The sequence below is a fragment of the Camelus bactrianus genome, chromosome 35, assembly GCF_048773025.1.
Source record: "Camelus bactrianus isolate YW-2024 breed Bactrian camel chromosome 35, ASM4877302v1, whole genome shotgun sequence".
NCBI classification, from domain to species: Eukaryota; Metazoa; Chordata; class Mammalia; order Artiodactyla; family Camelidae; genus Camelus; species Camelus bactrianus.
The window spans coordinates 23,380,756-23,395,570 of NC_133573.1; the positions used below are offsets into that span (position 1 = coordinate 23,380,756).

Consider the following 14,815-nt stretch of genomic DNA (forward strand, 5'->3'; position numbering starts at 1 on the left):
TTCTGTCTCCTTTGCTGGTTTTCCCTCATCTCCCCAACGTTACACGAGGTAACTTCAGGGTGCCCCAGAGCCCAGTCCTTGGATCTCCTCTCTATATTCACAATCTTGTTAATATTGCCTAGTCTCATGCCTTTAAAACATTTCCTAAAAGCCAGTGACTCATAAAATTCAGATCTTCCCCTGGACTCTGACACAAATACCCTGTCGCTGACTTGGCCACCCCTCTTTGGATAAATGACACGCATCTCAAAAGAAATATGCCAAAAACTAAACTTCCGATTTTCTCTGCTGAAACTTCTCCTCCCACATGTTCCCCATCTCCATCCATGACAACTTCATCTTTCTAGTTCAGGCAAGAAATCTGGAGTCATCCATGACTCATCTCTCACTGAACATACTGTCCTTAAGCAAATTTTTGCTTGATTTATAAAACACATCCAGAATCCCACTATATCCTACCTCCTCCACTGCTACTACCAATTTTGAGTCCAGGGAACATCAGTCTTTCTGAGTTATAGTAAAAACTTCTTATTTTGCCCCATTCTGATCTCTAAAATCCTCAGACCAAAATAAAATTGAATGACATATCTTAGAAATCCACATTTATTTGGAAATCAAATTGTACATTTAAGTAAAACAGACTTTGAAATGACCAGGTATTTTGATCTGAATGAAGATGAAAATATAACTTACTAAAATTGATACCATTTAACTGTAGCAGTGCTTGGAAGGAAATTAATAGATATAAGGGTTTTTGTTAGGTACAAAAAAAGACTGACCTCAAATCCTGTCATTTAGCTGCCCATATAAAGAAAGGATGACAAGAAGAACACGTTAAAGCTTAATCAAGCAGTGAGTCAGATCACGTCCCCCTCTTTTCACATGGGTGTCCATCCCACAAGAAATAAATGCAAAAGTCCTTTCCATGATCTTCCTCACACAAACCAGGCTTCCTCTTGCCTCAAGACCTCAGCATTTGCAGTACCTTCCAATAAACACGTGGCTTGACCCCTCAACTCCTCGGGTTTTTTATTTTGTTCTGTTTTTTTCACTCAGAAAATAGATTCTTCACATGACCATGCCTGACCACTCTATTTAAAACTTCATCCCTGCCTCCCCTGTGGGACTCTTATCTCAGTTTCTGCTTTATTGTACCAATAGCACATATCACTACCTGACATAAAATACATTTTTTAAATTACTTGCTTAGTATCTCTTTCTGACTAATATGTCAGCTCCATTTACTCAGGGGTTACTGTTTTCTCACTGCTGTCTCCCTAGTGTCTAGAAAAATTCTTGACATAACATAGATGCCCAATACATACTTGTTAACGAATGAAAAAAATAAATGACCTAAGACCAATTTACATTATTTACTGGAAATAAAATGGAAGTTTTGGTTATGAAAATGATATACAAATAGTACCCAGAATGTGGTTTCTTATAATGGGAGCTACAAATGATGACTATGCCAAGCCTCCTAAATGTAAGACCCACTGAAAATAAAACTGCAGATGCAAATATGTGGGCAATAAATGAAGCTGAGACCACACAGTAATGATTATCACGAAACAATTAAAACTGTAATTTTTATAGATTCGTATCATGGCTACCAATCTCCTGCCCCTAGAGCTGCATAATTAAATATTTGCCAAAGTTCAATTAAATGTTGTATATTATCTTTAATTTTTCACTATACAAGACCCACAAAAGTACTATAAACAAAAACAGCAAAATAATCAAGTATCAAATTACATGGAACTTAAACTTTAGTTTGTGTCAGTTGGTATTAAGTATCTTTCAGCAATGTTAACTATTTTTACTACCTTTGGGCCCCCTCAAGCTGGAATTTACAACCATAAAAACAGAGGTATGGGGGGGTATAAGTTGTCAATCAAGTAAACTCCTGGGCAGCTTTTTATTTTAATGCATTCAATCCCAGAGCTCAAAGCTATTTAAAGATGTCCTATTTATAGTCATATTCATTTTCTCTCCCTCCTTATCCCCCCCTAATCTTACACTGCACCACAATCCAGCTGTAGAAAATTATCTTTAGCATTTTAAAATTCCCCATCAATGATGCACAATCAGCAAGATGAAACTTTGCCCAAAACTGCAAGGTCTCTCCACCAATGAAGCCACACATGTTGAGCCTGTCATCCTTCAGATCTTATCTTGTGGAAACAAGTTATGTGAAGTTGGTCAGACCCTCTCACATGGTGGAGGATAAAGTCTAAGCCTGGAGGCCACTGCAGCAAAAGATATTGACATCCACTTTTTACTCCAAGGGCTTTTGACAATTTCTTTATCATTCTCTTAAATTGGTAATGGATTTCAATGAATAGTCATTAGATCTTAAAAGGTAGCTAGAAGTTAATACGATTTAAAAAAAAAGGTAAAAAGGTCCTCACTTACTTACTGGATAATATATATATATATATATATATATATATGCATTATTCAGGTTCCCATTAAGGGATAATTTGTACATTTGGAAACATTATAAATGAGACAAAGGCAAAGTCCTGGCAAATCAATCTAAAAATATTCACAGAATATTCATAATATTCTGATTATGAGGCACAGCATGCAATCTTTGTTTAAAAAAAATAGCAAGTAATCTATTCAAGAATCAATGTTATTTAAGACTCGGTGATTAAGCACATTCTTATTTAGTCCATCACAAACTTTGACCTTTTTTTTTCATATTTCCTACTTTCGTAAAGTCTAAACAGATCTTCCTTTCAGTAAGTGTGCAGTAAATGCCCGTATCTTGGGAAGGGCCGTAGTTAGAATGATACTGTTTGAAAGTGTGGAAATAATCTAAAATGTTTCTTTCATATTTAAAAAGAATTTAGTTGTATCGTCCAACTAGAAAATATTCAGAAACCATAAAAATACTTGTATCTAGAATTTTTACAGAGTTGTTTATATTTCTATAATAAAGGGCAAATAGAAAAAGTTAGATTTTTTTTCCCTAAAAATAATACTACACTTTAATAATTTGTGTGGTAGCTTCCTATCAGAATTTTTCCAATTGTAAAAAGTTACTGTTTCTTTTTCAAATTTCTTTTTAAATTTTTAAACAATAAAATTATACTTTTGCGTATTTATTTCTATGACTTTTGACATAGAGCCATGATCTGCAAATCCATCAGTATCTCATTTAGTCAAGTTTTCTTGATGCCCTCCATCGTGTTTTGTAGTTTTCAGAATACAGAGGCAGCATGTATTTTGTTAGATTTATGTTAAGATTTTACACTGATTGTATTACAAATGGTTCCATTTTTCTATTCTGTTTCCAATTATTCATTGCCACTACATAGAAACACAGTTGATTTTATATTGATCTTATATACAGTTACTATAATAAACCCATTTACTAGTTCCAGAAGTTTTTTAAAAATAAATTCTATGTATAAACAATTATGTTATCTGCAAACAGGCATAGACTTATTTTTTCCTGTTCCAACTGTATGCCTTTACTTACATGTCCTGACTTCCTGCACTGGTTGACTTCCAGTAGATGGCTAGACAAAAGTGGGTAAGAGTGGACATCCTTGCCTGGTTCTCAGTCTGAGGGGCAAAGCATTCATTCTTTCATCATTAAGTATAATGTTAGCTGTAGGGTTTTGTATATGCCCTTTACTTATTTTTTTTACTGAAGTATAGTCAATCTACAATGTTGTGTTAGTCTCTGGCGTACAGCATAGTGATAGTTACACATATATATATTCTTTTTCCTATTCTTTTTCATTATAGGTTACTACAAGATACTGAATATAGTTCCCTGTGCTACACAGTAGGACCTTGTTCTTTATTCTGTATATAGTAGTTTGTATCTTCAAATCCCAAACTCCCAATTTATCCCTCCCCTCTCCTTTCCCCTTTGGTAACCATAAGTTTGTTTTCAGTGTCTGTGAGTCTATTTTTGTTTTGTAAATAAGTTTATTTGTGTCATTTTTTTAGATTCCACATGTAAGTGATATCATATGGTATTTGTCTTTCTCTTTCTGGCTTACTTCACTTAGTATGATTATCTCCAGCTCCATACATGTTGCTGCAAATGGCATTATTTCATTTTTAATTGCTGAGTAGTATTCCATTATGTGTGTGTATACATATATATATATATACACACACACATCTTCCTTATCCAGTCATCTGTCAGTGGACATTTGGGTTGCTTGCATGCCTTGGCTATTGTAAATAGTGCTGCTATGAATATTGGGGTGCATGTATCTTTTCAAATTAGAGTTTCCTCTGGACATACGCCCAGGAGTGGGATTGCTAGATCTTGTCATAAGTCAATTATTAGTTTTTAAAAGAATCTCCATACTGTTTTCCACGTGGCTACAAGGAATTACATTCCTACCACCAGTGTAGGGCTGTTTTCTTTATTTTAAAATTCATAGTTTGCTGAGGTTTTTAATCATGACCCTTAAGTTGAATTTTGTCAAATGCTTTTTCTGCATCTACTGAGATTATCATGTGCTTGTCTTCTTTAGTCCATTAACATGGTGAGTTAATACTGCTTGCTTCTGAAACACTGAGCCAGTCTTACATTCCCTGTATAGTTACAATGTATTATCTTTTTTTATAAATTCCTGGATTCTATTTGCTAACATTCTGTTGTAGATTTTTTTTGTTATAGAAACGTTGGTCTGTAGTTTGCTAATATTGTCTGGTGTCGGTGTTGGGACAAAGCTGCTTTTATAGAATAAAGTGACAAGCCTTCTCTTCACTTAGATTTTCTGGAATAGAGTAGAAACTGGTATCATTTCTTCCCTAAATATTTGATACAATTTTCAGTGAAACCATATGGTCCTGGAGTTTTCTTCAACAAGCAATGTTCACCATGAGTCCTATTTCTTTAATAAACATAAAACTACTTAAGTTATTACTTTCTTCTTGCGTGGCTTTTGGTCATTTGTGACCATTTTGTTTTGATCTCAGCCTATCAATACCACTACTATTGGCTAGAATTGTCTGAGGGCACTCACCTGGGCGCCCCGTGAGCTCCCCACAGACATCTCCCCTTTGAGAACCAGCGCTGTGGCTGGAACAGCTCAGGTGGTTCTTCCTATGACTGCAAGATGCCCTCAGTAATAACTACCAGGAAACTCTGAAAGACAGAGATTATGACTCACAGGTCCTAGAGAATGCACAGCACATCAAGGCCACACAGTGAGGTCCCAGGTAGAGAGAGAGAGAAAGAGCTTGGGTGGAGTCCTGCTTTTATTGGCAGGATGGCAGACCTAGGGTTTTGTGGGTTTTCTCTTTATTGGTTAATTTAAAACATAAGAGCAGCAAGTAAAGCACAGGAGGGGGAAAAAACAAGTGGCAAAGGGTCAGATATTTAAGTCAACCAGAGATCTCTAAAACAAAAGGCAACTTCAGGGAGGGGCAGCCTGGCTCTTTTATCTAGTAGCGCGTTGGTAATGTGTTTATGTGAGATACACATCTTTGAAGCAGATGCCTTGACAACCAAGAGCTTAAGTCAGACACTTGCATTACAGTTTAAAAATAAACTGTCAAGTGCTTATACCACAGTGATTTTCAAAAAATTTGTTCATTTCATATAAATTTTTAACTTTTCTTTTGTATTCCTTTCTTACTATTATCTTTTTATCTGCAGAGTACCCAGGGTTCGCCCTTATTTCATCACTGATACTAGCAATGTATAACTTCTCTCTTTTATTCCTGGTCAGGTAAATTTTACTTATCTTTTCAAAGAAGCAGCTTTCAATAATTTTCTCTACCATTCTTCTGTTTTTCAATTCGATTCTTCACTGCCTATTTATATATCATTTTACTGCTACTTGATTCAGCTTTAACGTGTTATTCCGTCTCTGCTTCTGTCAAATTACTGATTTTAGATCAACCTTTTTTTCTTTCCTAATAAAAACTTTATATCTACTAATTTTCTCTTATATCTATTATTTTCCAAGCACACCTTTAGCTATATTACACATATTTTAATTAGTTATATTTTCATTTCCATGCAGGTCAAAATATTTGGCTATTTCAAAGTATGTTTTATATTTAATGTAGCACTTAATTTCCAAGTCACTGTAGATTTCTCACATTTGTGGTTTAATTTCATTTTGGTCCGAGGACATAGTCTACATGATTTCAGTTGTTTTAAAATTCTTAAGATTTGCTTTGTGGCCTCAGCAGTGTAATGCCAAGCATTATTAAAGCCTGAAAAATTCAGTAATACAGATCCAGTCCTTAGCATTTTTATATTTCATTCATCATCGCTGTGTTTCATTATGTTTGATTTTTAATAGATTGTATTAAAATATTATTTATTTATCTTCATTTGTAGGCATTTTAGTCTGCTTGGGCTGCCATAACAAAGTGCCACAGACCACATGGGGTAAACGGCAGACATTTATTCTCTCACTGTCCTGCAGGCTGCAAGTCCAAGGTCAGGGTGCCAGCATGGCAGGGCTCCCATGATGTCCCTCTTCTTGGCCTGCAGGTGGCTGCCTTCTCGTGGTCCTCGCATGGCAAAAGGAGAGCCCTCTCTCTCTCCCTTCCTCTTCTTACAAGGTCACAGTCCTAACAGCTTAGGATCCCACCCTAACAATTTCATTTAATTTTAATTACCTGTCTCCAGATATAGTCACATTGCGGGTTAGGGGTTCAACATATAAAATTTGCTAGTATTTGTCTATTTTAGTCCTAAAAGTTTTCCCTTTATGTATTTTGTAGTACTGTATATAGTTTAGGGTTGTTCCATCTTCTTAGTGAATATACTTTCTCTGTCCCTATTAATTTTGCTAGTTCTGAAGTACACTCGATAACACCATAGCCACTCCTCCTTTTTTTGGCTTATTGTTGCACAGTACCTTTTTCAATCCATTTACTTTTAATTAACCTATATCATTATAGTCTAAAATCGTTTTTTAGTCAGAATACAGTTAATTCTTATCCTTTATTCAAACTGACAGCCTTGAACTTTTGAAAGAAATGCTTAGATCACTTTTATTTAATGTAATTGTTGTATGATTACAATTAGGTTAGCAATTTTATTTTCAGTTTGTCTCCTCTATTTTTATTACCTTTTGTGCCTTTCACTCCCACCCGCATCATTCCTGCCTTCATCATCTATTTCCCTTTGCTTGCTGGTGGATGATTTCAACATTTCAATATTTCTATGTGTTCAGAGTTAATGTATCCACGGTCCTTTGCTTGTATCTGTTTAGTGTTTGCACTAGGGATAATAATACGAACAATTCAGTTTGACACTCTACCTAGACTTTGTTAGCATTTCAAATAAAATGCAAAAGTCATAGAAGTAATAAGAGTTACAGAACCTCTATGCTCGCACCTTCATATTATAATTACCATTTGTGTCATAGCTACAAATTTTGAACCCAACACAGAAGTACTCAAATATCTGCTTTCAACAATCATATGAATATTAAAGAATCTTTAGAGGAAAAATATTACATTATATTTACCCAGATATTTATGAACCATGAGAAAATAAATTCCGATGCTTAACCCACCCAGCCCATGGTACATTTTTAAGATGGCCCTGGAAGACAAGCACTGACCCCTGTGCAGTGATGAGCTCAGGTACACGGTGACCCAGAGTGTGAGAGCCTGAAGGGGGGGCTGGGGTGTGGGCTCTGGACTGGTTGGTTTGCATTTTAAAAATATGCTTTAGGGTGGATGGTTAGTTCACAATCTCTAGGAACTGGCTCACTCTGGAAGAGATAGTTCCTCCAGGGTCAGCAAGAACCCAACATCAAAGCATCAGAACACAGAAAATCAAAAACGTGGTAACAGAATAGCTCCCTAGTCTCAAAACAAAACAAAAACCAGAACCAGTTTTTGAAAGCACACCAGTTTGAAGAAACAAGAAAATAAAGAAGTCTTGTCAGGAAACCTATGTATCTTAATCAGAACCATTTCTATAAACCAAAATGACCACCAAAAGACAGATACATTATAGCATTCATTTCCAAGGAGCACTCCTTTCCAAGTAGCTTTAAAACTCATGCCCTATCACCAGTAAACTCGATTCCCACAACACCTCAAAACAACATGGTTGTAACATTAACACAGAAATTCTAGACACCGATGTTTTTCTATTTGACCACAACTTTTCCTTGACTGTCCAACTTTCCAGTGCTCGCACTCCCACTACTATTGTTTATTTCTGTCAATAGTGATTTTAAGGAGCTCTTTTAAGCGCTTACTAAAAATCTGGCATTTGTCTTCTGAATAATTACCATGGCCCTTCTCCACTGGCCTTTGTCCCAGTGTGTGGTCATTAGGGAAGTGGCTTTGGTTCCGAGGAGTAAGTTTGTATCTTAAAAGACAGCAGAGCTCTCTTACAAACAACCCCAGCTCCTACACACGCCCCAAGCATTCTCCTGTGTAAATCTGTAACATAGGCAAAGTTCCGATGGCAGCAGCCAATTGCTAATTTCCTGAGCCTTCAGAAAGTCCAGCCAATAGCTGATTTCATTGCTTAATTCTCCTTTGAGGGTGATTAGCTAGACTAGGCAATAAATCAAACTACTTAGAGATCATTTTGTTTGGCAGACCTCAATTTCTGCAGAAACTGTAAGATCGAGAGGTATAAAGACACATGGTAAAGTGAGAGGGGTAACTCCAGCACAGGAGGGCTGTGCTCTGGGCTCCGGAACACCCTGCAGGGTAACAGAAGAGGGATTATGAGGGGAGGTTTGACGGACAGATCAGTCGGTAGTCGAGTCAGCTTTGCCTGGAGTTAACAACATATCCTATACTGATACAGTGCTTCCCTTCTGATAAATCTAATAAATCCTATCTACTTTTAGTGAAAAGGCATCGAGGTTTATACTTAAATTATTTATTTCCAGGAATAAGTGGACGTTAGAGTCTGTTCCTTTAACGTTCTCAATTTCAATTTATTTGTACTTCAATTTATCATATAGTGATTTCTTACTAATACACACTGAGAACTGAATACAAAGGTGAAAAGAGACCTTTATGTGTTCCAGTGTTTAGAAGGGGCCATCATCAGCTTCTACAAAACCCTCTCTTGGTCTGAGTGGCAAGAGACACTTATCTGTATGCTTATCACAAGAGCAGGAGTGCTGTTTAAAAATCAAAGCACAATATAGACACCCTTTATCAAGATTCCTTGGTTTCTCTTAGGTGGACCCATGTCTTCTGTTACTGAAATATTATTTGTCACAACTACCATATCTTTATACCAAATTAGAACTTAAAATTCTCTCCACAAAATAGCTATCAGTATAATATTATGTCATACTATAGCATAAAAAAAATTTCAAAGGGAAAAAAATCTATCAACTACCTATAATCACATATATATGATAATTGAAATATTAGACAAAGTTAATTTCATCTTTACCAACTTATCATTTTAACATTGAACCTTTCTGTTGAGAACAGTGTGAATGGTGAATTGATTATACACTTAATATAATCAAGGAACCAATGTGGATAATTTTTTAGATCTGACATATGTTGTTTATTGACATAGTTGTTTCAGTGTAAATAGAAAATAGATTATAACTAACATATTTCTTCATTTGCATTTTACAGTAGAATAGTCAAACTGATTCTCCAAGAAGGCAGTTTCAAGTTTATGGAGGCCAATTTTCTCCCAACCTTGTAGCAGAATCCCATAGTTTCCTTGGTAAGATTTAACTAGGCAGTGTAAACACTGCTATGAGATTCCAACTCTGACAGTAAATTACCCCTTTCAGCTCTTTATAGCATCAGTGAAAAACAGCCTAGCTTCACCTCTAACATTGTTACACAGTGTATCAGAACAACGGGAAAGAGCTCACCCTAAAATACCAGGCAAAAATAAAGAGCAGATCAAAGTCATTAAACAGTGTTTAAAGTGCGCTGAATTTATTATACAGTAAGGATCAAAATGAGAAAAAAGTTCTTACCATGCGCAGGCAAGCAGCCTGAGCTGAAAGATATATCATCAACCGCTATGACTTCATCCTGTGCATGAGTTGGAATCATTTGGCCTTGAAAAACAACCTGTACAAGAAAAACAAAACAAAACACAGAGCAAGGAACATCACTGTCTCACCGTCTCACTGCACAGAGCCTACAAATAAGAAACACGCAGCTCCCTAGAAGCACTTGGGTGACCACGCCAATTCCAAGGGGGAAAAGGATTCAAACATACACTTTGAAGGACAAGAAATATACAGTCATCTCTGCATCCGACAGGTCTGGTATAGGTTAGGTGACGTGTCTGTAAAATGAAGCAAGAGTCGCCTGGTTTCTGCCCTATATCATCTTGTCTTGGGCTCCCATGCATTCAGAATTTATCAGTTCTGGGACCCACGTTCCATCTTGAACTCTGGTTTGAGGCATTTTGCACCTGTACTCCATTTGCACCTCTGGTTCTCCCATTTTTCTCACAGTGTGGATGTCCTGGTGTTATCCTCCTGCAAGAACTTCCTGCCATCATCCAAACATTGCCTGGGACACTGACTGGAAGGAAATCATTGTTCAGTGACTTATTGTTAAAATGACTGAATGTTATATCGTGAAGTTAAGCCAGCCCAAGTCTCCATCAAGAGGAAATACTCTGCTATAATGAATCTGAGAAACTTGGAAAGATCAAGTAATCCTAATGACTTACATCAATAGAAAATTGGTGAGTCGGTGGAGAACATTAGCCGAACCCTCACACTAATGAATACCAAAGATGTGTAACGCTTAGTTCACAGATGCATTAAACTTGTATGCATAGCTCCACTTGTTTATAATAGAAACATTTTATGATTTCAAAATGTCACACTGCTTCTTAGCCTGACAATCAGTCTGTAGAGTAAACCCGAGATCATTTTGCTGTGCTGCGTTCTTTTGTTCCTGCACAACATGATGTACTAACATATTTCCTCTCAAACCAGAGGTCATCTTCTGGTCTATTAAAAATATGATGAGAAGCATCCACAGTGTTTCCAGCAAACTGTCAATATGGAGCCCTAAGAAAACCATCTTTTCTTCACATGAAACAGAATAACCATGTGACTACGTATAAGTCAGGACCATGTTGGCAAAGGTCTATCAAAGGCTGTTATGGAGGAATAGTTTCAACCGAAGGCAGTATGGCATAGTGATGCAAGTGTCTATTAGGAATGAGACTGCTTGGATTTGGAGCCCAGCGACACCACTTAATAGCAAGAAGACCTTGGAGAAATTACTTAACACTGGTGTGCCTCAGTTTTCTTTTTTGTAAAAAGGTACTTATAAAAACAAGTCACTGGAGGGAGAGCATATAGCTCAGTGGTAGAGTGCGTGCCTAGCATGCACCAGGTCCTGGGTTCAATCCCTAGTACCTCCATGAAAGATAAATAACTTTCTTTTAAAAAAAATTGAATTACCTCCTCCCCAAAAAAGAAAAAAAAGTAATGAGTTATTATCTATGATAAAGTTTATGCAAGGATAAATGCGTTATTACAGGTACAACAGCACCGGGCCTCTAGTTGGCACTGAGTAAGTGTTAGCTATTATTATAAGGAATTATGAAAATATTTAAGCAATTATATGAATAATGTGTTTACCTATAAAAAAAATCTATTCTCTACAGATTAATTTTTTATTTTTCTTGAAAGCCTTTTCACATAGATACATTCCTGAGTTCTTGCTGAGCTAAGCATATACCTGGAGCACTTATGTTTAAAGAGAGAAGTAGAAAAAAGTGTTAACTAAATCCCCAGTCTCTTCCTTTTTCCTCCACACTCTCCCCCCAGATCCATTCATCCTCAGGGCTTTAACTGTCACCAGGGCTGATGAAAGATGAACTTACGTCAGGAATGTCAACCTCTCTCTTGAGCTCTCCTCCCACATCTCCAGAGCCTGCTGGATAGTTTCACTCAGATGACACAAAGTCACTTCTAACTCAGAATGTTCTCTCCCTTCAACCTGACATCTTCCCTGACTCTCACTCTCCGACAATGGTAACCAGAAGACGGCCACCATCAATGCTCAAAACTCCAAAATGACCTTGGGAATCACATTCTCCAGTCACAGGTCCTATCAGTCAAGACTATTAAGCCCTCTTTCCCTTCCATTCCAATTTCCACTCCTCTATCTGCACACATGACCTAACAAAGTAGCTTTCAAATTACCTTCTTACCTACAATCTTCTCCTGACGAGAGTTTGCAATGTATACATTTATTCGACTCAATTAAATCACATGCCAACTTGGTACAAGTGAAGAAAAGTTAGTGTGAAAATTGGCCATCATCTGCGCCCACTGGTGCAGCGAGAAGAAGCACTTTCTTTATGGGAGGAGCTATTTCTTTCACTATTTCGCTGCTGGGAAATTTACTAATGGTTCCGGGTAGCTATGAAACACAAGACCCACCGGCCATGATGGGACACTTTAGTTAAAGACATTTAAACAAAAAGACTTTCCAGGGCTTTGGGTTGGGGTCCTGAAAAGAGAGATGAGTAGAACCAGCTGAAGAAAGTGGAACCTCTTGATTGTTTTTTCAAAAGCCAGGCCCCAGAGTCAGATGCTGTGTTTGCACATGGTAGACGAATCTTGTATAGGGGAGCTGAAAAGTGATTAACACTCCCTGTTTTCTCCAAAACTTTGGCCAGTAAGGTTTTCCCCAAACTCCCACCTCATTCTTTCTCTGTTAGGCGAAATAAAGAACAGAACAGCAAAAGCAGCAAAATAAAAGCAGATCGCAACACGGACAATGGAGCTGGGAGTTGGGCAACATCAAAGGAGTCAGGGGTGGTGTCCCCAGTGTTCGTGACAGCACTATTTACAGTAGCCAAGACATGGAGACAGCCTAGATGTCCATCAACAGGTGACTGGATGAAGAAGATATGGTATATTTACACAATGGAATACTATTCGGCCACAAGAACCGACAACATAATGCCATTTGCAGCAACATGGATGCTCCTGGAGAGTGTCATTCTAAGTAAAGTAAGCCAGAAAGAGAAAGAAAAATACCATATGAGATCGCTCATACGTAGAATCTAAAGAAAAAAAGAACATAAATACAAACAGACTCATAGACATAGAATGCAAACTTGTGGTTGCAAAGGGGGCGAGGGGTGGGAAGGGACAGACTGGGATTTCAAAATGTAGAATAGATAAACAAGATTATACTGTATAGCACAGGGAAATATATACAAGATCTTGTGGTAGCTCACAGGAAAAAAATGTGATAATGAATATATATATGTTCATGTATGGCTGAAAAATTGTACTCTACACTGGAATTTGACACAACATTGTAAAATGACTATTACTCAATAAAAAAAAATTTTTTTAAAAGAAGTCAGGGGTGGTGTGCAGTGATGGGACAGGAAACATGAGACCAGTTCCCTTCCCCTCAGACATGTGAAGAGAAGATGGCCCGTGAAGGGAGGTAAGGGCTCAGTGCTCAAAACACTTGACTTAAATCTTAGATGAAGCTTTGATGGTAGGTGAATAAGGGACATTAACTGACTTGGATCACACTAGTAACTGCACGGACAGAAACTCGTGCAGCTACATTCATCGTATGAGAGTTTTCTCAGTTAGCAGTATACGCTCAATACTATTTCTCAAGCAAACATCTGAAACACAAAAAGGTAACAGGAATCTTTTCCCCATCATGCGTTCACACAGTAAATATTCTTGACTTAAAAGATAAAGTGGCTCAGAATGTGATTTGGAGAAGGGTGAGAGTAGAACAGTGTTAGAAAATCATATTTAACTGAATATCATAGAAAACCCTAAAAAGGTCCACACAAAAACTACTAGAGCTGATCAAAGAATTCAGCAAGGTAGCAGGTTACAAGATTAACATTCAAAAATCAGCTGCATTTCTTTACACTAACAATGAATCAACAGAAAAAGAAAGTAAAGAAACAATCCCCTTTAAAATAGCACCCAAAGTAATAAAATACCTAGGAATAAATCTAACCGAGGAGGTGAAAGAATTATACACAGAAAACTATAAGCCATTGATGAAGGAAATTTAAAAAGGCTTTAAAAAATGGAAAGATAGTCCATGCTCCTGGATTGGAAGAATCAATGTTGTTAAAATGGTCACACTACCCAAGGCAATCTACAGATTTCATGCAATCCCTATCAAATTACCCAGGACATATTTCACAGAACTAGAACAAATCATAATAAAATTTATATGGAACCATCAAAGACCTAGAATTGTCAAAGCATTACTGAAGAGAAAGAAAGAGGCTGGAGGAATAACTCTCCTAGACTTCAGACAATACTTATCAAAACAGCATGGTATTGGTACAAAAACAGACATATAGATCAATGGAACAGAACAGAGAGCCCAGAAATGAATCCATAAACTTTTGGCCAACTAATCTTTGGCAAAGGAGGCAAGAATATATAACAGAATAAAGACAGTCTCTTCAGCAAATGGTGTTGGGTAAACTGTATTGCACAGGGAAATATATACAAGATCTTGTGGTAGCTCATAGCAAAAAAAAAAAAAAAAGTGACAATGAATATATGTATGTTCATGTATAACTGAAAAATTGTGCTCTACGCTGGAATTTGACACAACATTGTAAAATGACTATAACCCAATAAAAATATCTTTAACTGATATATCAATGTATCTTAATATATATGAACTTTACTTTTGATCCATAAATTTAAAACTGTTTGAAACTGTCTTTTAGGATGACTGGGTGCCCCAATTTCCTCGAACTGTCTGGGTTCAGCCCTTGAAAACGCTGGCAAGTTCCTCATTCCTCAGATAATTGAGATGATAAGTCAACCTGCTTCTAACTCACCCAAACATCTGTTCTTTATCATTTCTCCTT

General features: G+C 36.9%; 1 protein-coding gene across 4 annotated transcripts in view; it reads right to left on the reverse strand.

Annotated features, from left to right (window-relative positions):
- Positions 1 to 14,815, reverse strand: part of MALRD1 (MAM and LDL receptor class A domain containing 1) — a 438,921-nt gene that overhangs the window by 397,117 nt on the left and 26,989 nt on the right. For all 4 annotated transcript variants that reach the window (XR_012504288.1, XM_074358489.1, XM_045511295.2 and 1 more), the window contains exon 5: positions 9,933 to 10,029. Coding sequence is in view for 3 of the 4 variants with exons in the window: in XM_074358489.1 (XP_074214590.1) it covers positions 9,933 to 10,029 (97 nt within the window). In the remaining variant the exon portion in view is untranslated. The remainder of the gene's footprint in view (positions 1 to 9,932; positions 10,030 to 14,815) is intronic.